The sequence below is a fragment of the Ischnura elegans genome, chromosome 12 (genome assembly GCF_921293095.1).
Source record: "Ischnura elegans chromosome 12, ioIscEleg1.1, whole genome shotgun sequence".
In the NCBI taxonomy this organism is placed as follows: domain Eukaryota; kingdom Metazoa; phylum Arthropoda; class Insecta; order Odonata; family Coenagrionidae; genus Ischnura; species Ischnura elegans.
In genome coordinates this window covers 55,493,611-55,521,465 of record NC_060257.1, presented here as the reverse complement: position 1 = coordinate 55,521,465, position 27,855 = coordinate 55,493,611, and the positions used below count along the sequence as shown (strand labels likewise).

Below are 27,855 nucleotides of genomic sequence, written 5' to 3'. Positions count from 1 at the left end.
ATGGAACTGAAAAAAATTTTATAAAATATTCTGCTGTTACCTTTGGCTTTCAGGTTTTTGATTCCGTGCATAGAAGAGAAGTCACTGAAATGTTCAAGCGATGGAGGCCAACATTTCTTTGTAGACGAGATGAAGTACTGAAGTCACTCAACATTGTTCATCCATGTATAGCTCAGATTTTAAACCTTTGGCATCAGTATTTCAGGTATGTTTAATGGAACCCATGTTTTATCCTTTCAGTTTGTTTTTTACATGACGTAGTAACAGTGAGTACCAATGGAGTAGTGCCTCTGCGTTGATGACACGTGTTGATTCCTATATAATTGAAGATAATTTTAGGAACTAGAGCCTCAGAATAATCAGTAGGAACCCTCTATGGAGTCACTTGCATCTTCAGTAGGAATGTAAAAATCTTATGGAGGAAATATCATCACCTTGACCTTGGCACTTATCAAATTATATTTTAGAGTATTTTTATGGAGGCTCTAATTGAGTGTCATGAAGATACCAGTGGAAGTTAGAGGGTGTTTTGTATGTATTTTTCCTATTCAGAGTGATGATGTAAGGAAGAGCAATGTGTAATCTGCATGTGATAGCTGATTCTGTTTGTTGTGCTTGATTTAACCCTCCAGCTGCATATATTACAATTTCCTTTGGTTGAGCAGCTGTGGTTATGTTATGGATCATATGAGATGAGTTGGCTTAAGTTTTTACGTTAGTCTTGTTTTCCATATTCCATTCAATCAAATTCTTATAATCTATGCATTGCTCTAATAGTGACATAGTTCAGTGTTTTCAGTGGTGCCGACTCCATGGGGCCTGAGGGGGCCCGAGCCCCCCCATAAATTCGTTACAGACGTGAGGAAAAAATGTGTCAGGCTTGTCGATTTTCTCCGGAGTGTCCAGATATCGAGATTCGAGTGATCAGGGTTCTAATGTTGATCATATGACTCTTCTAAAATGCTTAAAAACTTAAAATTCACTATGTACTTATAAAATTTACCGGGGCAAGGTCCCCGGTTTGGGCCCCCCCAATATTTTTTGTAAGTCGGCACCCCTGAGTGTTTTCAATAGTTTATAGCATCCAAATTCCCTTCCTACTAGGATAACTACTCCAGTTGTGTTTTTAATCACAGTACCAGAATTATTCACATGTTTTTGAGCTGTTTGTTGAGAATAATTTCACAGATGGCAGGTTATTTTTTTGCTGTTTTTGATGTGTTACTACCTGTGCTTTATAATGGAATGCATATTTTCTCTCTATAACTTAGCAATGTTCGATTTGTTGATGTCCAGCAGTTCCAAAATCATCCTGGAGCAATAGAATTAGGTCTCTTCTCTGAAATGGCTGAATCTCATATTTTGGCTACTGTGCAATTCTTAAAAGGCCATTGGTTTCCTACAATCCAGGCTATATTTTTGAAGGTAAATTATCTTGAATAAGTATTTGTAAAAGATATTTAGGTAGTAAACGATTGCTCAGTGTAAAGACAGTGCAATTTAATGCAGTGGCGGATACAGATAGGAGGTGTGGGGGCGTGCACCCCTCCCTTGCTAGTCTGCCCGTATTGCCAAACATTGCAGAACCACAGTTGTAACCTTTTTATATCATAAGATGGCATTGCCTTTTATATGTATATAATCACTTAAATTTTTCTTTTACTCTGCCTGTGACTTGATTATTTTTTATTACAATAAAAGTGAAGGCAACTTAAGATATCTTTTGCATCCCCCCCCACCCCCATGAGTCTTTTCTGTATCCACTGCTGGTTTAACGCAGTAACCATGTTCCAAATCTAAGGTGAACCCATGTCCAGATTTTGTTGGACATGTCTGGTTTTTTTATTGATATGCTGATATTAGGCCAGATTTTTTTTCCATATAGCTGTATTGTCCAGCTTTCTGTTTTCCTAGAGCATTTTATACCAAATGCTGAAATTCATCATAACATATTGGGGCATTAGTATTGTTTTATTCTGTCATAATATGAAAAATATGTGTGTGATTTGAAGCATTTAATGAAATGCAAAGCTCACTGAGTGGCTGAAGTCTAGGGCTGATCTAGCGGGACGATCCAGTTTCTTTTCCTGTCCTAATTTATGTACCTATCAATAGGTTTTAGTTTTGTATAATTTTTTTGTATTCCTTAGCAAATGATAGGAATTCAGTGTGCTCCGTCAGGATTGTTTTTTTTATGTGCTACTTTGAAATTTTTTATTTGGCGTCCATACCCAAGTCATTATGTCTACCTATTTTTGATGGATGGCATTATTTTGCATTTTCATTATGTTACTCAGGGGTTATTGCTCAATGCTTCACTAAGGGATTATTTTTCCCCCAGAAGGAAAATTTGCCACTGCAGACCAAGGCATACATAATTTTAATCCAACAAATGGCCAATCATTTGGTGCGTAACCTCAGTTTTTTCTACTTGTTGCATGAAGAAAAACAATATTTTGTTATGACATGGTTGTTTATCATCCATTAAATATTTAGGGTGATAATGATTACATTTGAGCTGTAGTATCTGATTCATTACATAGATTATATTTGCTGGTGTATAAGAGTTACTACCATTGCCGTAGCGATAGGGGGGGGGGAGTTCCAGAGGGTCCAAATTCCCCCCAAAATATGAAAACACAATTACTTTGCTTCATAAAAGAAAATAAAATGCTTTAAAAATCATGAATTTACGAAATATTTCTTTGAAAAATTGAGATTTTTCGATAATGAAAAGTGTTCAAATTAGTTTTAAACCCTCTACTTAGTACCCTGTTTTTCAAAAATTTTTTCCCCTGGTTTTGGACCCCCCCAAACAAAATTTTTCTGACTACCTCACTGGTTACTACTCAATAATATCTTTAGTTCAGGACAAAAAATTAGTTGGCGCAGTCAAACATGTAGCCACTCAAGTTACCTGGGGAGGAGGATGAGCTGGATTTGATTTTCTGAATTTTATTGCTTGAAAATATGGGATCAGGATGGAAAATTGTTGATATAAGGCAATGCAAAGGTAACAATGGATGCTCTTTGTATGTGCTGGTACATATATGCAAGGAACTAGATTCAATTGTTACCCCTTTATACATGCAATACATCATGCATGGCTGAGGCATGGGTCACCTATGACTCCCTGGTGAATCACAGCTTTTTCTAATAGGCGGATTCTTTTAATTGATCATGTCCTGGCAGCCACCTCATGGACCTGTGTAAAAATGGTAACCAGGAATTACCATGTGGTTTAACACCTCCTTATTTATAATAACTAAGACCCAGATTTTTTTGTAATGTATGTACTTCTTTGAATATATATTGATTAAATGAGTGTTATACCTAAAAAAGGAATAAAATTTTTAATTTTGACTGTGTCTTCTTCTTACTGACAGGGTATGGATAAGAACTTAATAAAGGTTAGAAAGAAGACTCGAAGCTTCCGACGTTTCTACAATTGTGTTGCTGCTATCATGACCTTTTTGCTACAAACCCTTTGTCTTAAGTCACTTGCTGATTACATGGATTTTATTAGGAATTTGGAGGTAAAAATACTGCCCTTAGCTCTAAAAAATGATTTCTTTTATCCCCACCTGTGTCATGCCTAGCATTCTTCTTACCTTGCTTTGCTACAAGCATAGAAATATGTATGTGATATCATTCTTTGACCTTTAAACTATTTCATTAATTGATAATAGGGTGGTTTCCAATTTTTTAAATTGCCTTAATGGAAAGATCATTTCTCCTGGAGTATGAATTTCACGCTCTTAGACTTTTTAAATGATGATATATATTTTCGCGATTAAATGAAAAGTGAAAATTTTCAATGCGACGGCTAAGTATGAATGCTGGGAATAGCCCATTTAATGTCATTCTGCTGCCATCGTGTGAGGCCACCTTGGTGCGAGGTTATGAGTGCCGCTACGATGCAGGCTGCTCGTAGGTAGCAGAGTACTCTGCTAGCAGGTAGCACTTGGCTTATATAAGGATTATTAATATACTATCAAACGAAGGAAACTTTCTGACCTTAAGCAATAGGGTGGTTTCCTATTATTTTTTTACTGCCTAAATTGAAAGATTATTATTTCTCCTGGCGTACGTATTTCACGCTTTTAGATTTTTAAATGATATTTATTTTTTGCTATGAAATGAAAAGTGAAAATTTTCGAGCACGCGAAAATGCGACGGCTAAATATGAATGCTGGGAAAACCCCATGTGACGTCATTCTGGTTGCTGTGTGAGGTGACCTGGGGCGAGGGTATTTGCTTCGCTGTGATGCAGGCTGCCAGCAGGTAGAGTACCCTGCTAGTGGGTAGCGCTTGGCTTAAATGAGGATTGTAAATACCTTATCAAATGAAGGAAACTTTCCGACCATATTTTGAATAGCAGTTTGAATAGGTTATTATTAAGGCATGTTTCACACTTTCAGATTTTTAAATGATGATATCTATTTTTCGCATTAAAATGAAAAGTGTAAAATTTCAAGCACGCAAAAACGCGACGGCTAAGTATGAATGTTGGGAAAAGCCCATGTGATATCATTCTGGTTCCGGCTGCAGTCATGTGAGGCCGCTTTGGTGCAAGGATATGAGCGCCGCTACGATGCAGGCTGTTAGGAGGTAGCGCTTGGCTTGAATAAGGATTATTAATACCCTATCAAACGAAGGAAAGTTTCCGACCATAGGCAGTTTTAATAGGTGATTATTAAGAGACGTTTTTCTGAGCTGTGTGCCTCATGCATGCATTGGTAATCTCAGATGATGTAAAACTCCTATCCACTTGTACAGAAACTAGGTCCCTATGGCGTCACATGGAGTGGCATCGCATGGGCCTATCTCGTCTTTTTCAAATGCGGTTAAAATTGACCATTGCCATTCTTCTAAACTGGGATTTGTAAAACCAAATAACTTATGTATTATGAATGCACTAATGGTGGGTAACGAATCGCAATCAATGCCTTTCGTTTTCTTTGATGAAGGAAACTACCCTATTGTTTTTTGGTTTAATGCTGTGTCAATTCATTTTTGGTGGACTACAGTTTTGGGCCCATTCCATGTCATGTCTACGGCTGGAATGTGCCTGAAACTGTAGTCCACTAAAAATGAGTAAACCTTAGTACCCATGTACAAGTCTATGTACCTTTTTTCAATAATCATCAGCAATTGTAAGAATGGTTTGTTGTAGCTCTCTTCTCAACTCATCTATTTGCTAATGTGTTTATATTTCTATATTGATTCCCTTTTACATCCTTCAGTTAATCTCAATTATTAATTAGAGGAGGTATCCCATGCCATTTTTTCCCTCCCTCTGTAGTCCTTTTGATTATTGTCTTCACTGGAAAATTAATTGTGCCCCATGAAAAATTTTAGTGGTGGGATATCAGCAAAAACTTATTTTCAATATTTGAGAAGTTAAGTGTGTACAGCCATATACAATTAATATGGTTTAATACTTATTCTCAATGACAGTCTTTTTGAAATTGTGTGCAACAGCATTATATTAGCATTATTATCGCCGGCCTCGGTGGCGGCGGGGTAAAGTCCTCGCCTGCCAAACATGAGGTCGTGGGTTCGAGTCCCGCCTGGGTAAGTTCCCCTCATCCAGGGCATGGTTGTTCGTGTACATTTCATTGTTGAATTTGTTGAATACCCCGATTTAAATGGCCTATGAGAGCTGTATTCGGAGGTTTGGGAATAAAATAAAATAAATAAAATAAAAAATAATCACTGGGTCTTAATGTATGTGTGTTTCATTATTCAACTTAAGCTTGAAATATGGGAAATAAGCTTTTTAGGTGAATTTCTTTATCTTACATTAGCTTGTTCTTCTCTTCACAGACAATGAAAGCAGGATTCCTTATAAATCTTGTGTACAAGAACAAAATTATTTCTTTCGAACCAACATTCAGTCGCTTTCAAGATGCTTTAAGAGTAGTGATTGATGGTATTATCAAGGGAGTGAGTTCAATACCTCGCCTAGAATACAAACTTCGTTATGGAGTTGATGATAATGAAGAAGTGCCTCTTTTAAAGGTATGTAAACTCAACTAGCATTCATATTAGTAGCCACGAGAATTCATAAATCTGAATAGCATCGTGGTCTGGTTGGTGACCCTGTATGCCTAAGGTCTCTGTTTTGATTCCTAGTCCAGGAGGATTTTTCCTGTGGCAATTAATGTGAATTTCTCTGCCATTCATGCCACATGACTGTAATTGAACACATTTTACCACCTTGCCCAGCTTTTATGCTGATAGATACAAAGAGCTATATATTATATCTGGTTTGAGGCTCTCAACTGGTCATGTCTTCTTGGTAGTCCTTTTTCTGTTGCGTTTTCATCATGGAAGGCCGATAAGTTGGTGTAAGTGCCATTGGAATTTAGGGATCTGGATGGGGTATTTGTCTGTGCAGTGGCTTGGGAAATGCAGAGGTTTTTGGTTCAATTTGCAATCTTGGGAAATTTTTTCTGATTGTAAATAATGGATTTAAATTAAAATTTCAGTTTGCAAATATTGTTGTTGAAGAATCTGAGTTTTTCCCGGCATATGCTCTGCAGGAATATTTCTCGGGTTTCCCACCGGGTGTCGTATCGGGTTGTAGTTCCCAACGTTTCCATGACTAAGTCCGTCATCGTCATCAGGGGTTAATGTTGAGCCTAGTTTTTTCTCCGGTATTTATACTCATGAGGGTCGTTCAAGTGGGCCCTAATTGGTCCTTTCTGAATTGGGGTGATTTATAGTGATTGATCACTGACTTCCACGTATTACTTAACTGGAAGCCTTTGTCTCAGCTTAGGTTCTTTTGGTGTATGTTGATTTCTATGGCTTCTTTGACAATTCGATCCCAGTAGTTGTCTGTTTGGCATAGCACTTTGGTACTTTTAAAATCTACTCGGTGACCGAGGTCCAGGCAATGCTCTGCCACCGCTGATTTCAGTGGGTGGAACAAGCGTATGCATAGTTCGTGGACTTAGTCATGGAAACGTTGGGAACTACAACCCGATGTGACACCCGGTGGGAAACCCGAGAAATATTCCTGCATTGTTGTTGAAGTTTCCCTGGGCTTACCTCTATGCAAGTGATTTAACTGAAGCCGACTTTGTGGGTAGCAGCTTCTTTAATGAATTAGCGAGGCTAAAATGTTGAGATTGAAATTACATATGGGTTGAATCAGTGCTTGGAGGATTAATGTTGATAATGGGGATGAATCACATCTCAAAACATTGGCTACATTTGAATCACTCTCCTGGTGGTGAATCTTAGATGAGTTCACTGACATGATTTACTTGGTGAGAGAGAAATCAATCATATTCATTTAGTTGTCGTGAAAATTTTGCAAGAAAAAATTGTTGCTGTAGTTTTTAGCTGTTCCTAGTTCTTTTAATAGTACATAGTATGTTTAGTCTTCTCAGTCATATAGTTCCTGTCCTATCATCAAATCCTCTTTCTTCCTAATGAAGATTCATCTGCTTGGGAAATTCTAAGTTCTATTTCCTTACTGTATGTATGGGCACCTTTTCAATTGTGTATATTATGTTACCTATAAAAAAATGCAAAATGTATCATATTATTGTAGTTTTAAGTTAAGTAGTGACCAGAATGAAAAAAATTCATTTTATTCTGTCTTTTGATTTCAGCCGATCATCCTTCCAGAGACCATTAAAGCTTCTCATAATGAAGTTGTTCAAGTTTCTGAGGAAATACGAATTGGTCCTGAACTTCGAGTCCAAGATTTTGATCCATACATTGGTTTAATTAATGGTCAAGTAAGTTTATTTGATTTGTTAGTCTGATGTTATTTCCTTGGATATTGTGAAAAATTATGGTGATGTTTAGTTTTATTCTTTATTATAATGTTATTATCCTTCATTTCAATTAAAACACTACAACATAATAGTGACATGTAATTAAGAATTGATGTAAATGTACAATTGAATACTAATTATCAATATTACAGGCATGATTGCTCAATGAAAATTTTTTAATCAAGTCAAATGAACCAAAAAAAAATGAGAAATGAGTTCTCAGACTTTTAAGTATTAATATTTTAACTAAGTCTTGTGTCAAAATATTGAAGGGAAAATGCTACCTCATGTAATCCCTATGCCTAATGTTTCGGCCTATCTAATGTCTATTTCTGTAAAGAAAATACTGTTTGGCAAAAAAGGGAGGCATCTAGTGAAATATTGTATATTTTATGGTGCCAATGCTGTGCAAAATTATATGATAGTTGGTTTGATTATGGTAGGTCATGGTTTTCTGAGGTTTTCTAAAATGTTAAGAAATTAATTTTTAGGTTCATACTGAGGTTGATGAATTTTTGGAGACGGTCCCTGGATTTGAAGAGTGTGCCAACTATGTTCTTCACTTTGATGAACTCAGAAAACAAATTCCATGCGATGTAGCTCATGTTGTTCGAATTGGTGCTTATGACATGGATCGAGAGAATTTAATCCAAGCCCTAGTGTCTCATGCAGAATCGTTCCGTCAGACCATCTTAAATTACATGACGAAGGAGTACCAGAAAAAATGTAAAACGTAAGCATTAGTGACCATTTTAGTGGTGTAACAGTTACTATTTCTGTGCGTAGTTGAAGTGTGTTCTACTGACTCATTTTTAATGGTCTAGCAACAAAGGTATCAGAATCTTCATATAGGAAAATCAGTCTCCTGTTATATTTAAGTATGAACTTATTAGTATAACTATTTAGTTCCATGACGTGTCCAATATCTATGTTCTGTGGCTCACTGTAATTTATGATCTTCTGGACAAATCAAATTATTATTATTATTATTATTATGAACAGCCTAAAAGGTTCCAGGTTGATGGTTTTAAAAAGTGTTTTGGAAACTGCTCGATCTAATTGGAGGCCCTTAAAAATTCACATTTTTGAAGTAATTAATTTGAATTTCAAAAACTGCCATGAATATTGAAGGCTAAAGTTTGGTGTCAGGGAAACCTTGCGGAAACTGCTAGTATTGTTTGGTGTTTTATGTGATATCATTTCATGTAATGCCTTATCTAGAACCCTGTGCCTGGAGCATTTAGGTCTTGCGCTACAGCACTAATTAACCCTTTTACTGCCACCGGGCCGATTTATCGGCCCTCGCTGGTTGAGCGAAAAGTGCCAGGGGCGGATTCACCGGCCTGAATTATTTCACTTTTTTTTTTCGTGATTTTGGCCTTTTAAACAGCTGTAATTTATGTAAAACCCCATAATATATCTATGGTTACAAGGTATAAATATATCTTAAGAATTGGGAAAAAAATCTAGACGTATTAAATAAAATTAAGTACAGTGAGTCCTCGTTTAACGTCACCTACCGTTCCTGAAAAATGTGACGATAAACGAAATGACGTTAATCGAAGCATAATATCCCATAAAAACAATGTAAAAATTGAATATCGGTTCCTAGACCTCACAATTCCTATGCGAAAAAATTTTACCGTATCATATATGGGGCATTTTTTACGATGGGAATGCCAAACTATGGCATAAATACGAGTTCCTGCCTTCATCGACGACAATAGCAGCAGTGACATAAATCCTTCTCCATTTTTGTATCTTCCCGCATTTGCTTTTCGGCTTCGCGGTCCAATGAATGCTACCAGACGCTACAGACCGGGGATCCGGAGCTCCGGTCCATAGGCCTTACCGTAGCCTACGTTATTCATACCGTAGCCTACGTATATAACGTAGGCTACGGCCTTACCCTCGCAACGAGAATTTCTTTTCGGACCGGTCAGGAGCGAAATCAAAATGGCGCAAATGAGCGAGGGCGGGCAAACTGGGATTATGAAATCGAAGAGATGGTTTTAATTGCGAATTGAGGCGGGCGGGCGTCGCCTGGGCATCATCATCGCTAAAACGTCGTCGCAGTAACAGGAACCAAAATTATTGTGAACATTGTTTTCTTGGACATTGTCGTGGAAATGTCTCTGATGCTAAAATTTTCCCAAACCGCAATCGCAATTAACAAAACACACCGTTTTACACTTTGAATAGACTGACCGTATTACCGCCCACGAAACAAACAACCTGTAACGCCTGCCAGTTCGCCTTTTTTCTCGCGCGAAAATTAAAATTCGTGACGTTATCGCGAGGCGAAGGGGCGATAAACGAATCACGGTCGTAAAATTTTGGTGACGTTATCGCGAATTGACGTTAAACGGGGTGACGTAGAACGAGGACTCACTGTATGTAGCTGAAAAATTTTTAAATCTTAAATGTTGCTAATTCCAGAAAATAGCCTTGGCAGTCTTCGTACACCCCACCTGAAATGGGCTGGCAGTAAAAGGGTTAATGAAATTGTGCAGTAATCATTCAGGAAGTCAGGACTTCCATCTATGATGATGATGATCTTCCATGATCTATCCATGTGATTTTCATCTCTCTTCCGCAATAATACATTTTGAAAGCTCCCCACCTCGAGTGTCTATGTAATCATAAATGTATGTGTGTTAAATTTTAAAAGTTACATTATATCATATCTTATTTGCCCTTGTTGCTTCTCTGTAAAAATGTAAAATCAACCCTGAATAACATTTATTTTTATATAGTAAAATGTAAATACATTATTGTGGAAACAGATGCATGCCATTTGTCTTGAAATTCGAAGAAAATATTGTATAACATCAAGTAGCCCAAATATATTTTACTCTGTATACTGCACATCCTATTTCCAAACCTGATGGTATGCAAAATATGACTTAATTTCTTGCAAAACAGTTGCTATGCACTATCAACCGTTGATATTTCGTTTCCTGGGTTGATGCAAACATCTTAATTCTACTTAGGTTTTAATTTCTAAGAAGGGGAGACAAAATAATGTTGTTTACTTATCCATCAGGCTCGGTGATGAATATCAGGAAATCTCTGACAAGTTACTGAGAATTCCTGAAAATACAGCTGAACTAATGGCTCTCATTGATTATGCATCATTAGTTGAGGCAAAAATTTTATATGAAATGGAAACCAGATTGCAAGAGGTAATTTTTTAATCAACTGGAAATACTTAACATACTTATAAAAAATAACTTGTGGAGGAAAGTAATATGTGGCTAAACGATTGACTGTGTAATCATACATTTTATTTCCAGGTCTGTCAGTATTTATTATTTTTAGCTGACCATACTACCTTTTCTCCATCACATCTCCGTCAAAATTCAACCACATTTCAATGGCATGGCCGAATGCCAAGCATTCTTGAAGAACAGCATAAAATGGCAGAAGAGAAGATGGTTGAGTTTCAGGAATTACTTAAGGTGAAAAGTGATTTACAATGATTCTTCGACCATGTAGCCCTTGCAATAATGCGATTTTTGCCACCTAATCAATAGAAAAAGTCAATTGCTTAAAAATGGTATAATTTATCTCCAGGTTAGAATTCAGAAATTTTCTGAAGAGCTGGAGTTATATGACAAACAAGTGGAAGAATTTAAGGAATTAGGTGATATAGATGAGCTTCCTCAGTATCTAAAGAAAGCCCAAACATTGGACAGCAAACTCGAGTTGGGTTTGGAGAAAATTGATGAGTTTAATGCTGATGAGCGAGCATTTAAATGGGAGGAATCTGAATATCCACTTCGTAAGAAGGTATGTATTTATTCTCTGAAATTTTGCTAATTGTTTTGAAAAGAGTCACGGAAGTAATCATTTTCTTTTCTCTCTGTGATAAAGTTTCTTCTATTTTAGTATGAAGAAAATTACATTCGTTTTGTGGTAGATCTTAATTCAAGTCATTCCTGTGTAAGGTACATTGCTTTAGGTGATGGTTTGACCTATCAATACATGTATAATTTTTGTTTTGCTTGTTGGTGTTGGAGGGAATTATGATTACCGAAGTGTTTGTATAGTGAAAAACGATGAGGATTGGTCTGATTAGAGGTCTAGCGTCCTACTGAATGTAAACTTGCTCATGGAGTATAGGTCAAAAGCAAAACTCATTCTATAGTCTTATTTATTTCATTTCAAGTATCTGATCGCATTAGGTCCTCTGCATTAGGTATTAATCAGGTGCAACCAGGGGTCATTGAGTGATTAAGGTATTGGATGAACATCCTTAGTGGTTTGAACGTTTCCTCAAGTCATGTAATGCTAGCATTATGACTCCTAGGTTCTGGCTTAAGTATTATATTTTTTTCAAAGGAGTCATTTTGTTTCAAAATACTTGGGTCAATACATTAAATATAAATTAACCAATGGCCTTGTTAACCAGGTTTTTTTAAACTCTTGTTGATTGTGATAAAGCTAGAAAAATAAAGATATATTTTTTTTTGTTTTTCCATTCATCGCCCACCCTAATTAAAATTAATGAAAAAGTTGACGCCATATGATCACAATGAAGACAACAAAATATACAGCCATCACGAAGCCCCGAACCCTGGTCCCCTGGGTGGTAGCCGTAAACGCTACCACTACCCCACCTGACCCGCCTGCTGAGTAATGCAATATCATGGAACTATACGCGGCTTGTGAAAAGTACCGCATGAAAATTAATTAATTACAGCCAAACTAAGGCCCATTCAATGGAACCACTACTAGTTCAGGGATGTGTTCACCATTCCGAAGGCCATAAAAAATACGGCATTGAAAAAGGCGGAGCAAGTTTCGTGGTCTCCCCTTGTAATTGAAAAATCGAAGGCATAACCCTTTTGCTGATTAGTTGATGATGTCATGCCCTCCTGTGTAGGGGGTCATGCCTTTCTTCTTGTCCTTCCTTCCACATGAGGTTCTTTCCTGGTTTGTTGCTGTGTACACTTTTATGAGTGATACCTTCCCTCAGCAAGTGGTCCTCCCTGAAAAAAATTAATGAACCAGTTCAGGGATAGTGTCACTAACTCATTGAAAGTGGACAGAAACTTACGCAAAATTTTATTTTATCAGGAATGAAAGATTTGAAAAAGATTTTTATGTGTTAATATACATATTATGTGTAGGAAAAGCCCCTGTTTAAAATATTAAGGGTTCTCACCTTACTATCCTTGTATGTATTAACCGCTGCCTTGTTTGTTAAAAAATACCCTAAAACTTTCCCTCTAATTTCTTGTTTCACCTCTGGGATACTTGCTGGAAAATTGATGTGAATTTATATGACAATAGATTGTGCTTATGCTTTAAAAGGACTTCTTGCTGCTTCTATGGTGTTTAACAAATTATGTACCATCATCAATTAAAGAACAACTCTCAATTCCAACTTTTAAAAAGTAACTAAAGGAACATCCAATGGATAACTCCTTTTATAGCATCAAAGAGTATATGGCTAGCTGACTGCAGCCTTCAATGTTTCTTTTGAATGTTGTTATCTTGTTTCTTTCTTCTAATTAAATGTTCAATCTAATATTATACACTGTATTACCTCTATCTTTAATTAACACTTTGCAATTTTCTGTCTTGTGCTGCTCTTCTTACTTGATGACCTCTATGTCTGTGTAAGACCAATGGGAAGAAATAAATATTATTATTCTTCCCTTCCATCCCCTGAATTCTTTTAATGAATTGTGCTTTTGGATTTGAGTGAAAAAAATACAATGGATTTCATGAATTTGTTATAATTAGAGATGTGCGAATAGTGTCCGCGAATACTCGAATACCTCGAATACTCGAATACCTCGAATACTAGAAAGTATTTGATATTCGAGGTCTCGAATAGTTATGCTAAAGGTACCGTCTCGAATACCTCGAATACTTTGAATTTCGCGTCATACACAATCGCGCGCACGTCGTTGGTAGTTGACTCGGAAAAATGTAGAGAACTGTAGCCGTTTAGTGCACGCAGCGCCGTTTTAGGCAAGTTGACGAACTACATCGAATTCGCGGGTTAGAGCGGTGAAAATAGTTCGACGTGAGGAACTGAAATTGATCGAGTGAAAAAATCCGAAAATACCCGGTGTGCCCCATCAGGAGAACCTCGGTGCCGTGGGATAGTAACTACGTAGCACAATTCCCGAAATCCTCTACCCCCTCCAATCATCAGCCCTCGGCCCCTTCTCAGGCGCTTTTATCCTCTTCGAAATCAAACAAAAGGCCTCAGCTCGCGCAAGGTTCGTATTACGAAGACCATAAAGCAAAAGCTTCAAAAGAAAATATCAAGTTACAGGAAAATAATCGAACCATGCTTCACCCTTCCCTCTTTCTCCCCCACTGGCCATTTTCCCGCATCCATCCAGTGCCGTGGGATAGCAATATTGGCGCATTTCCCACGATCCGCTATCCCCCTCCATTCAGCATTTGCCTCAACCTCTCTGACGATTTCCTCTTCTCCGAAATCAAACCAAAGGACCCAGCTCGCGCAGTGATCGTATTACGAAGACCTTAGCTTCGAAAAAAATATCAAGTTACACGAGAACAATAATTTATTCACTGGGTCACATTCAGTTTATTTAAGCATTTTATGCAAGGAAATAAATGTCGGAAAGACGAAGAAATACAACGGAGACGTTTGGCGAAACTCGATATCCTCGCAGCTGAGCTTCTCGGAAGTTGATGGGGTATTTTTTTCCGAAAACATAAATTAAGTTACAATTTATGAGTTATGCTATAAATCTCTATTGTCACAGTCACAGACAAAGGGATATTTTCTCAAGATATTTGGTTTCTCCGTGCTAGCAATTTGAATTCATCTCCTTATCACGTGAGAACTTCCAAAGATGGACTGAAAATAATTGAAGAAGAAGAAAATCCGGTGGAGAAGCGTGTGTATTTTGCAAAACGCCTCGGATTGTCCGCTAGCACTTGACAGTAGGAGTGAGGGTACAGCGAGCTACCTGTTGAAAATAAGAAGTTGGATGAAGCCGAGTATCAGATGGGTATGCCGCTGAAATGGCATTTGGTAATGATAATATAATAAGATAAGAATGTATACATCAGACAGAAATCCATCGTAGCAGTGTAAATGCCGAGACGGCATGAAATAACTTTTTCGCGAGGTGGTGTATCCCCTTAGGATATTTGAGAGAGATGTTAGTTGAATCAACTATATGCCCAAATTGTTTCCATAAAATTAAAATATTCCATTAATTAGCTAAATTCCTGTTTGAATCCTTTAAAGGAAGTCACAATTACTTGTCAAAATCTTGGGTTTCGTGCTGCACAGGGAACCTAGTCAAACATTCCTGCATTCATCGTTTAGTATTCGAGGTATTCGAAATTCGAGGTATTCGAATATTCGAGCAATGATATAATATTCGAATTCGATATTCGAGTTCGAGAAATCTGCTATTTGACCCATCTCTAGTTATAATGATACTATAATTTTTTGATGGGCTTGCTGCCCTTTAACTGGGTAATGCATGGAACAAAAAATGGATGATACATAATACATTATCAATGGTTCAAATATATAACAAAACAATACATAACAAAAAAATAAGTAGCCAGTAAAATAGAGTGCAAATAACCAGATAATACATAGAATTATAAATGGATATCACATAATATAATATCATTGCATCTAAATTAATCAATAATTTGAAATAAGTGTCTTCTGTAAAATATAAATGAGAGGGGAAAAAAAGTTAGAAACTAACATATGTCAAAATCTGAGAGAGAGAAGAGAAATAAAATAATCATGTTCAACAAGAGAAACTATAGTTTTAGCTCACCAGTCAGTTCGGTGATTTATATCTGTATTATGTGCTGTCTATAATGTTTGTACTAGAAGGATGAGAGTATGTTGCAACTCCATTTAATGTGTCTTAAGATGCAATGGAATGAAATCAATTAAATTTTTCTTCTTTTTTGTGACATGCTTGCCTTGTGATAGTTGCTTACTCTCATTTCTTTTTTTTCTTCTTTTTAGGTTGCTGATAAGTTGGCTCCATTCCTTAAATTATACGACAATTCTTGGTCTTTCATCTCCAACCATGAAAAATGGATGAGTAGCCAAGTTGGATCTTATGAACCTGAAGAGATTGAAGCTGATGTTGGCTATTATTATCGAACTATTCATAAATTAGAGAAAACGTTTTCTGATCTACCCCAAGTTAAGAGTCTTGCTGACAAGGTATGTTTATAATTCCTCATCTTTGAATTTGCCATCATGTTTTGCATAAGACGGCTACAATGTAACCTTTATTATACATTTCTGAAGGGAAAACATGAAATGTTGTAAATTTAAGGAAAGTGTAATATCGAGTAATATTTTTTTGTTCAATAATAGAAGGGACTTGATAAAAATTTGTGAATTCAGGATAAACATAAGCTGGAGGAGTCATATATAGGGAGATCACTACATATGTATTTGCTAAAGAATTGAGCTTTCACCTCCGAGTTACCTTACAGTGCCTCTGAAATGTGCTTATGCAAAATTTTATTGATATTGAAATATTCCTATCCATGGTGAATCAAGTGTGAAGTTGCATGAAAAACATGCCAAAATTTGTCCTGCTAAATCACATTTGGGGAAGTCAATATGGATAGCTTTCACAGTGTTTAGTTCCTCTATAGTTCGAAATTGTTTTATGTGAGTATTTGGGTAGTCATTCCATTATATTTTAGCATAAATTGTCTATGGATTGAAAATGTAATTGAGAGGTTAGTATAAAAGGTTAGGTGCTGGGGAAAAAGTCAATGAAACATGAGGTTGATGGAATTATTTTTTTTGTAAAATTCCTCTGAAAAGTTATAAAAGCTTTCTTTCATTAATTTGGCATTTCAAGGGCAGATATAGTTAGCCTCTTATGTGACCGATAATTTGCTGGCTTTTTCATGTAAGGAAACTTAACCCCATGCAAAGGAAAACAGGCCCAGAATCACCATTTCTTGACCTAATTGGGACTTATTGTCTCTCTTCAAACCTGAGTGTTAGTCAGTATTTTTGGCTGTCTTAAAATGAAAACTGTGGCTATCAGTAATCGTGATAGCTTACATTTGTTTTGATGGTTTAATTTAGGATAGATATGGTCATATTATATTTTCAACCCTGGGAAGTCTCTCAATTTTAAATCTTGTCACTTTTTAAAATGCATGTCTTTACCTTATTGTAGCTGCCCCTTTTGAAAAGAATTTTTTTTTTGGTATGCATTTGTAAAATTTATGGCTTAATGGTCTTGAATGTATCACTATTTCAGGTTGAAGATCAAATTAAGGGTTTCAAGGAGCACCTGCCAATAGTCCAGACTCTGGGAAATCCTGGAATGAAAGCTCGTCATTGGGAACAAGTATCTGAGATTGTTGGGTTTCCCATTAAACCTGGCCCAGAGCTTACACTAGCAAAAATTATTGACTATGGCCTTAATGACTACATACCACGTTTTGAGGTCATTAGCGAGTCAGCCTCAAGAGAAAATCAATTAGAAAAAGCCTTCATAAAGATGACTAGTGAATGGGAATCGCTAGAATTTGTTGTTATACCATACAGGTTAGTAGGTTCTTTTAGAATCTTAATATGTCTGAGAGACTATAAATTATTGGGGCTTTCTTGAAAGTTTTCAAATCTGGCCGTGTTTGAATGGTCATGCTTGGATAAAATAATTCAGTGGAGTGTTTTTGTATAAAAATCTACTGTTACTCATTTGTGTCTTTTTTGTTTTCAGGGATAGTGGGACTCACATAATAACTCAAGTAGATGATATCCAATCTCTTCTTGATGAGCACTTGATGAAAACTCAGACTATGAGAGGTTCGCCATTCATCAAACCTTTTGAAAAGAGTATTGCGTAAGTAACCTTTTGGGAGAGACTAGTGACAGTTTTTGTGCTATGCATGTTAAATACAATGGAAAAGTTATTTTAGTAATTAATTTTATTGTAAGAAGTAAGCATGTAATGTTTAAAAATTTTTTTTTCTTCCAACTGTAGTGAGGAAAATGTGTAACATTTAAAGTATGAGCACTAGAATACATGAACTTTAATTTACTAATCAGCTATCTTTAATTTTTATGGGTGACAAAAATAATTTTTATTGCTTGTCGAAATCAGGTAAAACATAATCATGAACTTATCATTTGTATATTTTCAATATAATTAGTTACTTCAGTTTTTTTGAGAGTGTGTATTGGACTGTAATGCTAGCAACTTCAGGTAGGTCTGCTGTCTCATTTTCTCTGGAAAATATATGTTAATGAGATCATTAGGATGAAAAAGGGATGCATTTAAAAAATTCTGTATTGTGTTACAATAATGTTTTTTTTAGCTGACGAGAGTATGGGAACCAAGAGTAAAAGATGGATAGGTAAATAGTTCGATAGAGTTTATAAACTGTGCTCATAGACATTCTAGTGTGCGACTTATGTACGCCCCCAGTACCACATTTCAGCATGCCCCTAGCGACTTTGTCTGAAGGCCCTATAAACTTGCTATGTACTCAGTACATCTAGGTACAAAGTGTGTTGCTAACTTCATTGGTGAGAGTGAGGACAGACATGTAAGTGTAAAGGGAGGGAGTGGGTGAAGAAGGAATGCCATCACAGGTATAAATAAATACATCTGGGGGATATGAAGAGGGAGGTGGAGGTGTAAAAGGTTGACTGAAAATCTAAGGCTGGCCTGCAGTTTTAGAGTGCCTTAAATTTTGATTCTATTTTTATTTGTGATAGAATTTGAAACCATAAGGCTGAGATGGTATACACATTATTCTCTGCTTTAAAGCTATTCACAACCATTTTATTCAGATTGGCAATTGGAATAAAAAATATATAGTTATATATTATTTACATAAAGTAAAACATTTTGTATATTCAATTTTGATTACTTAGTTGACGCAGTACTGAGGAGGATGAAAGCTGGATCTCAGCCTTAGAGGCCGGTCTTAGAGGGGGCTCATTCCTGAGGCTAGGTTTAAAAGTCTAATACTTTATTACCCCAACCTCAAGAGGTGGGAGGAGAAGAAAGGAAAAATTAAGGAGGTCCTGCCATGATTGAGGAGCCTGATGAGCCTCCAGGATAGGATAGGGATGGAGGGGAAGGATGGCAGAATCCCATGCCATCATTATCGTGATACGGGCTACCATTAGCAGAACCAGATTTACTCTTCCTACAGAAATGGAAAATCATCATTATTAGATCATCCTTATGTGTATTTCGAAATATAAATGTTTACTTTTCATCTGAAGTGATTTCCATCCTTAAATACAAAATTCAGAATATGACTGGTAGACAGTGGCGCCGACTCCATGGGGCCTGAGGGGGCCCGAGCCCCCCAATAATTCGTTATGGGTGAGAGGAAAAAATGTGTTAGGCTTGTCGATTTTCCCCAGTGTCCAGATATCGAGATTCGAGTAATTAGGGTTCTAATGTTGATCATATGGCTCTTCTAAAATGCTTAAAAAACTTAGAACTCACTACATACTTATAAAATTTCCTGGGGCAAGATCCCCGGTTTGGGCCCCCCCAATATTTTTTCAAAGTTGGCACCCCTGCTGGTAGATTTTGGCCCAAAAGAGGCTTCTATTTGATGAGGAAAAAAGTATTCCTCTGAATTTCTTGCCAGATGTAACCACTGTATACTAAATGATTTGTATAGGAATGGAAAGCTAAACAATAGGAAATAAATGCAAGGCAACTTGTAATATGTGTGTTCATTTTGTGATGAATAATAATTTAAATGGTAAAAAAATCATAAAAATCCATTAAAAAGTCTTTTTTATTCGTACACACTTTCAGTTAGTGCATTATCACATTTGTTGAAAAATTTCCAGTATTTTTTTTGTTGACGGTTAAATTGAAAACAATTTAATTAAGTCAAAAAAAAATTGGAAATAAATGTGTTGTACTTCAAGAGCCATGATTCTCGCTGTATCCAACAATTATTAATTGAACTCACCTCAACATTTCTTGTCGAGAAAATACCTTGAAAATTTTTTCTTGCCCTGTACTGTCCCAAATTTAGGAATACTATTATTATTTTTACCAGGTATATTTTAAGAATATTTCTCAAATGGAATGTTTATGATTTTAATTGAAGACTTCAAGATTAAATAATATTCACAAGAATGTAATGGAATCGATCTATGCTTTTTGTCATTGCGTATATGTATGCTAATTAGATTCTACTTATTCATTTGTCTTTTTTTGTTGATTATAGTGAATGGGAAGCTAAACTTATGATGCTGCAAGAAATTCTGGATTCATGGACAAAAGTTCAATCAACATGGCTTTATTTGGAACCAATATTTTCATCACCTGACATCCAGTCACAGATGCCTGAGGAAGGAAGGCGCTTCAGTGCTATAGACAAGGTTTGCTATTCTCATAATGGGCTCCTTTACACTATGTTCCTATATTGTTCTCAGTTAATAATTAAGGTTTCTGAATCTCGTTTGTGGGACAACCACCTTTTGGTGATAAAGAGGGTGGAGAAAAATAATGTCTCAAAATTTTAACCTGGGATAGCTGATGCCAGAGAATGAGGACCCAAGGGGGGTCCTTAGAAGGTTAAAATGCACTTGGGCCGGGACTCACAAAATACCAAATGGGTATAGATGCGATGGAATTACGAATTCTGAAGACTTGAATCAATATTCTACTCATTAAATAGAGAAATAGGACATATTTTCTTATGTCAGTAATACAAATGATATGCCCATGCACTCGGGGAGGGGATTGGAATGGGAAAGAAAAAGGATGGAGGCGCCACTGCTATAAGGAGCCCGTCGACGCCTTCAGGGTAGGTATAGAATTGGAAGGGTGGGATAGGGAATACCCTCGCCACTATGAAAGCAGCTAGGGCCCACTATTAACGAAACCATAATTTATTGTGCTAATGATTTTGGAAGATTTTTCTATCATCATCATCATCATCAGTCAACAATCCTAAGATTGGTTTGACGCAGCTCTCCATTTCTCTCTCCTATCCGCTAATCTCTTCATAGCTACATATTTATTCTCTTTTACATCCTTTATAACCTGTCCGATATAACTCATTCGGGGCTGTCCCTTGCCCTTTTTCCCTTCCACTTGTCCTTCAACGATTGTCTTCATCAGACCATCGTGCCTCAAAATGTGGCCAACTAAGTTGTCCCTTCTTCTGCTTAATGTTTTTAGGAGGCTTCTCTTTTCTCCTACTCTCCTTAGCACTTCATTGTTACTCACACGGTCAATCCATTTTATCTTCATCATTCTTCGGTAGCACCACATTTCGAATGCTTCCACTCTTGACTTCTCTGCTGCTGTCAACGTCCAAGCCTCGCTTCCATAGAGAAACATACTCCATATGTAGCATCTGATGAATTGTTTCCTTACTTCTATGCTGGTATTGTCAGCTGTAAGAAGATTCTTCTTTTTGTAGAAAGCCCTCTTCGCCTGCGCTATTCTACTGTGTATTTCTTTCTTGCTCCGCCCATCGCTGGTAATTCGGCTTCCCAGGTAAGAGAACTCGTTCACCTCTTCAAGCTTATGCTGTCCTAGGGTGATGTTTGTTTTAGCCTCCTCTCTTTTGCTGCAAACTAATATCTTAGAAGAGAAAAATCCAAAGATCAAATCGTTGGATAGCTGATGCCGGTAGGAATCAGAATTACCAATGATGTTTGGGTTGAAAACTCACAATTTTTAAACTACAGAAACTTTGAGCCATGGGTTTCCATTCGTTGCAAGTTTCCCTATTGCCAGATGCTTTGGTAGCTCATGACTTTGAAAGGTTTGCCTGCCAGAGATTGTGATGTATCCAATGCATCTGACAACGGGAACTCGCGGCCAATCAGTAATTTTGATTCCTATTGGCATCAGCAATCCAGGATAAAAAAATTTTGTAGCATAATTTTTCTGCACCCTGTATAAATGAATCTGAAACTCTGATATGGTATCAGGTTCATCAGATACAGTAAAGCAGTCGATTGTTGTTTGCAATGTGAAAACGATGGAAATTTGTTTTTCTTGCAGTTTTACTATTTTGAATGAAAGGTTCGAATAAGGTCCCAAAATAAGTTAACTTTCATATTGCTAGCAAACCTTCCATTTGATTTTGAGAGCTTAATGGTTCTTTCAGTTACATTTTTAAATTTATTGTAAGTCATATCGATAGCTAAGTTCTAACAACACGTATCTCAAAAATAGCAACTTTTCAGGAGAGAAAAAAACGATTAATTTGCTTTACTTGGACACTGAAATTACAAACCTAGAGTTCGTAAAACTGAAAAAGAAGCATTAATTTGAAAACAAAGATTTGACTTTTGCTTGTATTTTATTTTTTAAATCTTTTTACTCTTTGTTTAAGATACCTGTCCCAAACCGGTCAAATTTGAGATACGTGCTGTTAGAATTTAGCCATCGATATGTATTTGAAATCAATAAAGCCATGAAAGCTTGTGCCAGAATCACATAGTGTGGTGATGTCCCTTCATTTTGCTATCAAATTATGTTAACTTTTATTTCAGACTTGGCGGGAAGTGATGCGAACAGTTGTAAGTGATCCTAGGGTTTTATCTGTGGTGGGAATCGATAAGATGTTAGAAAGATTGAAAAAATGTGATGACCTTCTGGAAGCTATACAGAGAGGGTTGAATGAATACCTTGAAAAGAAACGATTATTCTTTCCTCGGTTCTTCTTCCTTTCAAATGATGAACTTCTTGAGATCCTCTCAGAAACAAAGGATCCTACAAGGTATGATCATAGTTTTATAGCCTGAAAGTCTTGTTATGGTTTTTGAAGTCTTTGTGGTAAATAGGTCTGTATCAATTAAATGGATACATGAGAGGGCATTTTTTTTGTACCTGGGAAAGAATGAATTGGCTATTATTGCCAAAATAATTTTGAAATTTTGAAATCATTTATTACAAAATTGTCTTCTTTCCTTAACATGTTCTTTCTCTTACCACATGCAATGGCTTCCTTATAAATATTCGTAAATGTCCGCTATCAATATGTCAGTGATGCCTGTTCAACCATCTCCATAAAGTTTTCAACTCCCTGACCTCCCAGTCCTCATGTATTATTGAATAACCTCGGTACTTCTACCCATTCATGATATATTCCTGGCTAATAATGTACTAGCTATTTCAACCTTTTAAGAAGATCTGAATATGCATCTTCCTGGATAAGAGTGAACAACTATGTAAAAAACTTTATAGTATTAAGTTGTCTCATTGCCAAAGCTTGAAAGCCCATGTTACTCAAAAAATTATTAATGGTTAACTATCACAAAATAGGTCGTCAGACAATCTGTATGCCCTTTTCTTATCCCTAAAACTGAACCCTCTTACAGCTCAACTTACTCTGTTCTTTTTCCTTTCTGGTGTGGCTGGCATTTCCTTACCTATGATTAGGGACCCAGATAGCACAAAGTAAGTGAGTTAACCGTTTCTTATGGTTTTCTTACGGAAAAAATTGATAAGCAGCTTATCGTAAGCTAAGGGACTTATATAAGGCAAGGGTAAGACGTTAGGGGCGTTTAGGTAAGGAATGCCGTCAAATATCCTCAGGCAATGTAAGTCACTTCTGTTGGAGCGCCAAAGGCGGCTGAACAGCGTACTACACATGCTACGCGGCTCATCTTGACATGAATTTAAAGGCTATTGGGGAAATTTAGCGAGTTTTTAGAAGGGCTGAACAACTGATAACAGATATTCCCGTAAATAGAAAAAAATTAATTACTGCAAGCAACCGGCTAGTGAAGATATAAAGCATAGTACAAGTACTCTATCCATGCGGCGGAAAGAAAAAAAAATAAGGTCAGGATGGATCCGAACGTGCGACCCTCGGAACCGAAGTATTACTCGCTAACCACTGCACCACGGCAGTTGTTGAAAATAGTTGGCGTAGTTACTAATTAAATATCCAATTATGAAAAAAAACTTGTTTGGCATGTGCATGAAAAACTGAATTTATTCAAGGTCCATACATTTTAACATTTATGAATTTTAAATTATGGTTTGATAACCCGACGACTACAATACGTATATTAGATGTTCCTTCCGGCATTTTTATATTATTCTACGTTGGTATTCTTGTGAAATTGTGTTTTTCTTACGACCTTCGTTAAGCTATCAGTTCATAAATGTGAATGATTTTCAAATTATGGCGGTATGATGTTATTTCTCCTCATAATATAGAAGCGCCAATAATAAAAACATTGTTTTAATGCATAAAGGCCTTAATTAACACACTGTAACGATGGGATAATAACAGCATCTACGGAAGTGCTGAAAGTTTGGCATCCATTTTGCCATTACTCTGGATGTTTGTCGCCCTGGCCGTAAGAAACCCATAACAAGCTTACTTGAGAAGCGACTTCCTTATTTCTTCCTTTCACCTTATCTCAATGACTTATAATGTGCTAGCTGGGGAAGTGATTAACCTCATATGTAACAATACGTATTGGCCAACCTTCTGGATGATTCATTCTGAGAACTGATTTTTTTCCATTCTTTACCATATGAGGAAGTTGCTGGCGTTTAACTATGAATCAATTTAGCGAATAACTATGAAGAAAATCATTGCCTGCTTAATCATTGATTTTATATATTTTTAAATTTATTTTATGTTAAGCTCTTAAGTAAAATGATTTGTGATTTTGTCAGCTTTAATACTGCTCATGATTGATGTAATACTTGAAAACAATTGCACTGAGCAATTGCATAGTTTATTTTTTATGTTAATATGTTTCAATAAAAATGATGATTCTCCTCAGGGTGCAACCTCATCTAAAGAAATGCTTTGAGGGTATAGCAAAACTGAGATTCACGGAAGAGTTGGAAGTAACTCATATGCTCTCAAGTGAGGGAGAAGTAATTCAATTGGTGGATGTTATTGCAACTGCTGCTGCTCGTGGTCAGGTGGAGAAGTGGCTGCTTGAGCTGGAAGGTGATATGAAGAAAAGTGTCCACCAGGTTCTCATCTCTGATTACTTTTTCTTCTTTTTTTGATCATTGTACAATGCCAGTAATATTTTACTAATCTGAAAATTTCAGCAGTATAGGATTTTTTTCATTCATAAAATAAGTTGGTTATTGGTGATCATATGTGAAGGGGTGAGAAGCCAAGGGTTTCAAGTGATTTTGTTCTCTAAATACACCCATGCCTCGCATGGCGCAATTTCGATATAGTGCAAATGCGTTCCTTGGGGGAACATCGCAACACAGTGTAGCCTAGTGTGCGAAATGACCTAGCCGTCGACACACCCTAAATTTAAAAACTACTACTTCTGTAGCCTTATCAAAAAACTTAAACGCTCTCATGATAAAACATGAACTTGCGCTAAGTACACACAAAATTGCTATCATTTTAGACATATTTATAGTATTGCTTGACTTAAATCTTCTTTTTTTTTATATATTAATCGATATCCATTGCTGTGCATTGGCCAAAAGCATTACTCGTCATTGGGTCCAGATAGCCGGCCTACCGAAGTAATTTATCTCATCTCCTTAACAGAATGAGAATAGTTACTTTAGAGTAGTTAATTAAGCGTGGAGCTAGTGGAAATGAGTTTTTTTTTTTTAAGCAATACGATTTGAAACATAATTTTTGCCGCCATAGGTGATTGGGCGAATGACCTCCAGGTAGAGGGTCTAGTCTAAAGCCTTCATCATAAAGTCATCAGTATTCACGGGGGAGAAATGGAGTGATGACCGAGTTGCATATGAATAGCATCAACACATAAAAGGGTATGCTATAGAGTCTCAAACACAATGGCTTCATTTGCTCCCAGCAGTCGTATGTCCTCTGTGTCTCAGGAATACGGTGCAGCAGTAGAAGGTGATTTCGATAGAGCCATACAGAGGAAAAACCAAGGGAACAATGGCAAAAAATAGGAATGCAGGTAGAAACATCAAGAAGTCAACAAGAAAAACCATAAACCTATAAGAGAAATTGAAAGAGGTCAATTGCTTTGAAAATGGAGAGCGTCAAAACGATATTGCATGGAAGTTTAAACTCACGATGTCTTATTCTGAATAAAGACGAAGTTAAAACATCAGTTACCTCAGCCGCACCAACTTAAACCTAGCGGTCAAGACATACGGAAAGTTCATTGTGAATCTGTACAAAAGGATGAGGGTGGAAATCGCTCTGAGACATTTAGTGAAAGCTCCAGTTGGTTCCAGAATTTTAAATGGCAAGTAGGTATTTTCAGTGCTGTGATTTCAGGTGAATCTGCAAGTGTTGATAGCGCAGTCACCGCAATATTTTCTGTTGAACTCCAAGCTGTAATTGAAAGTGGCTCCTTTCCCCCTCAACTAGTTTTTAGTGTTGACAAGATGATATTGTTTTGGAAAAGAATGCAATCTCATTCATTCATTTTCAGGGAAGGAAAACCTGGGTCGGGTTTCAAGGCATTTAAAGTCTGTTTCACGTAGCTGCTAGTACTTCGGAGGACTTAAAATTAAAATGATTTATCATTCATAAACTCCTAGCTATGAAATGGCATTCAAAGTAGCATTTGCCTGTCATTTCGATGAGCGACAAAAGGGCCTGGGTGACACAATAATTGTTTTTAGACTGGTTTGAAAAATCGTCAACTGCCAGCAATGCATTACGAACCCTTGAGATAGCAGATGTTAGCCCACCTGCATGACAGGAGGGAATTTCAAAAGCACGTACACATTTTTTTTAACGTGAATTAAAATCTTTAAATGCGTGCCTACTATCTTTACATATATTTTAAACAATAAACATTTGTATACTTAAGGTTTTCTCAGGCTATTTATGGGAATATATATGGTTAAGAGGAAATTTGATACCAACACCTATGCTGCCAGGAACGCATCCCTATCTTCCCAATGTTAAAACACTCTTCATGTAACGCAAATTTGTGTAGTGCAAAGACCCCAAGTAATGCATCCCTTGCACTATACGAGGCATGGGTGTAGAGTAAGGTACAAAAATAAGGTGAAACAAACAAAACCAGCTATATATTTAGTAGTGCATTTCATTTTCCACTTGATATCTGCGCAGAACAGAGGCACACTTGTATCTTAGTGGTAAATTCCTTTCGGAAATGCTGCGTTGGTAACATTTTATGCTCTATGTTTCACCCTTCGTACCAGGGGCGAATGTTTTTTTTTACTCATTTTCTTGAAAAAGCTCCCAGTAGGAGGGGTGAAATGTCAAGCAGAAAACGTTACCATTGCAGAATTTCCCAAAATGAGCTTACCACATTGATAAAAGAAGCTGCGAAAATCTTCAGAGAAAAACACAGTTGTATCCCTTGGCCACAAAGATTTTGTATTCTTCTACTATCAATTCATATCAAAAATGTACACAGGGGCGGATCCAGGATTTTTTTCTGGGAGGGGCACAAGCAAGGCCGTATCCAGGATTTCGTTCTGGGAGGGGCACAAGGATAGCTCCTAATACAAAACGAACGCAATGATAATGGGACCGTATTAAAAATCTTGCATATTTTTTAGGGTCTGGGGGGGGCACGTGCCCCCGTGCCCCCCCCCTGGATCCGCCTATGAATGTACACATATCTTTGCAGATGGTGGAAAGTGCACTAGAAGCATATCCCATCAAAGAACGTGATGCTTGGGTTCTTGATTGGCCTGGTCAAACAGTTTTGTGTGTGTCACAGACTTACTGGACTTCAGAAATGCATGAAGCTCTTGAAGAAGGTGCAGATCAAGGTTTTCCTAGGTACCTTGCGCAGTGTAATTCTCAAATTGACGCAATAATTGAATTAGTTCGTGGAAAGCTGAGTTTACAAAACCGTGTCACTCTTGGTAAGTTATCTCTAATAATAATAATAATAATAATAATACATAATAATAATAATAATTTCCCAAGCTTTAAAATTCTCTCTATAGCAGAAAGTTTGCATTTGGACTCTGGACTCATTCGGTTTCTGAGATTATTCTCATTATGTGGTTGATGCTTTTCAAATTCTTGCTATTATATTTCTTCTCTCTGCTTTTTAAAATATTTTTTCCAATTCAGGAGAAAATTTTCCCCGTAATGCCTAACTTTTTTAATTGAAATAGGGTTGCTACAT

General features: G+C 36.7%; 2 protein-coding genes across 2 annotated transcripts in view; both read left to right on the top strand.

Annotated features, from left to right (window-relative positions):
- Positions 1-61: 61 nt before the first annotated feature.
- Positions 62-8,740, top strand: LOC124168951 (dynein axonemal heavy chain 7-like). Its single transcript, XM_046547368.1, has 6 exons — positions 62-205; positions 1,272-1,425; positions 3,387-3,536; positions 5,830-6,024; positions 7,629-7,757; positions 8,288-8,740. Exons 1-6 carry the CDS (start codon positions 90-92, stop codon positions 8,531-8,533), a joined length of 990 nt encoding a protein of 329 aa, XP_046403324.1. The 5' UTR covers positions 62-89; the 3' UTR covers positions 8,534-8,740.
- Positions 8,741-10,854: 2,114 nt separating this feature from the next.
- LOC124168953 (dynein axonemal heavy chain 7) overlaps positions 10,855-27,855 on the top strand; it is a 133,320-nt gene continuing 116,319 nt past the window's right edge. Inside the window, exons 1-10 of the mRNA XM_046547370.1 lie at positions 10,855-10,981; positions 11,093-11,257; positions 11,373-11,588; positions 15,793-15,996; positions 17,063-17,352; positions 17,528-17,650; positions 20,016-20,169; positions 22,303-22,529; positions 24,556-24,754; positions 27,346-27,586. Coding sequence (XP_046403326.1) covers positions 10,910-10,981; positions 11,093-11,257; positions 11,373-11,588; positions 15,793-15,996; positions 17,063-17,352; positions 17,528-17,650; positions 20,016-20,169; positions 22,303-22,529; positions 24,556-24,754; positions 27,346-27,586 — 1,891 coding nt within the window. The 5' untranslated portion in view covers positions 10,855-10,909. The remainder of the gene's footprint in view (positions 10,982-11,092; positions 11,258-11,372; positions 11,589-15,792; positions 15,997-17,062; positions 17,353-17,527; positions 17,651-20,015; positions 20,170-22,302; positions 22,530-24,555; positions 24,755-27,345; positions 27,587-27,855) is intronic.

What these genes read in the sequence shown, in the direction of transcription:
- LOC124168951 (XM_046547368.1), top strand. Translation starts at nt 90, where the DNA reads ATGTTCAAGCGATGGAGGCCAACATTTCTTTGTAGACGAGATGAAGTA. An exon ending in TCCAGGCTATATTTTTGAAG is followed by an intron (nt 1,426 to 3,386) that starts GTAAATTATCTT and finishes TCTTACTGACAG; the next exon opens with GGTATGGATAAGAACTTAAT. An exon ending in TTGGTTTAATTAATGGTCAA is followed by an intron (nt 7,758 to 8,287) that starts GTAAGTTTATTT and finishes ATTAATTTTTAG; the next exon opens with GTTCATACTGAGGTTGATGA.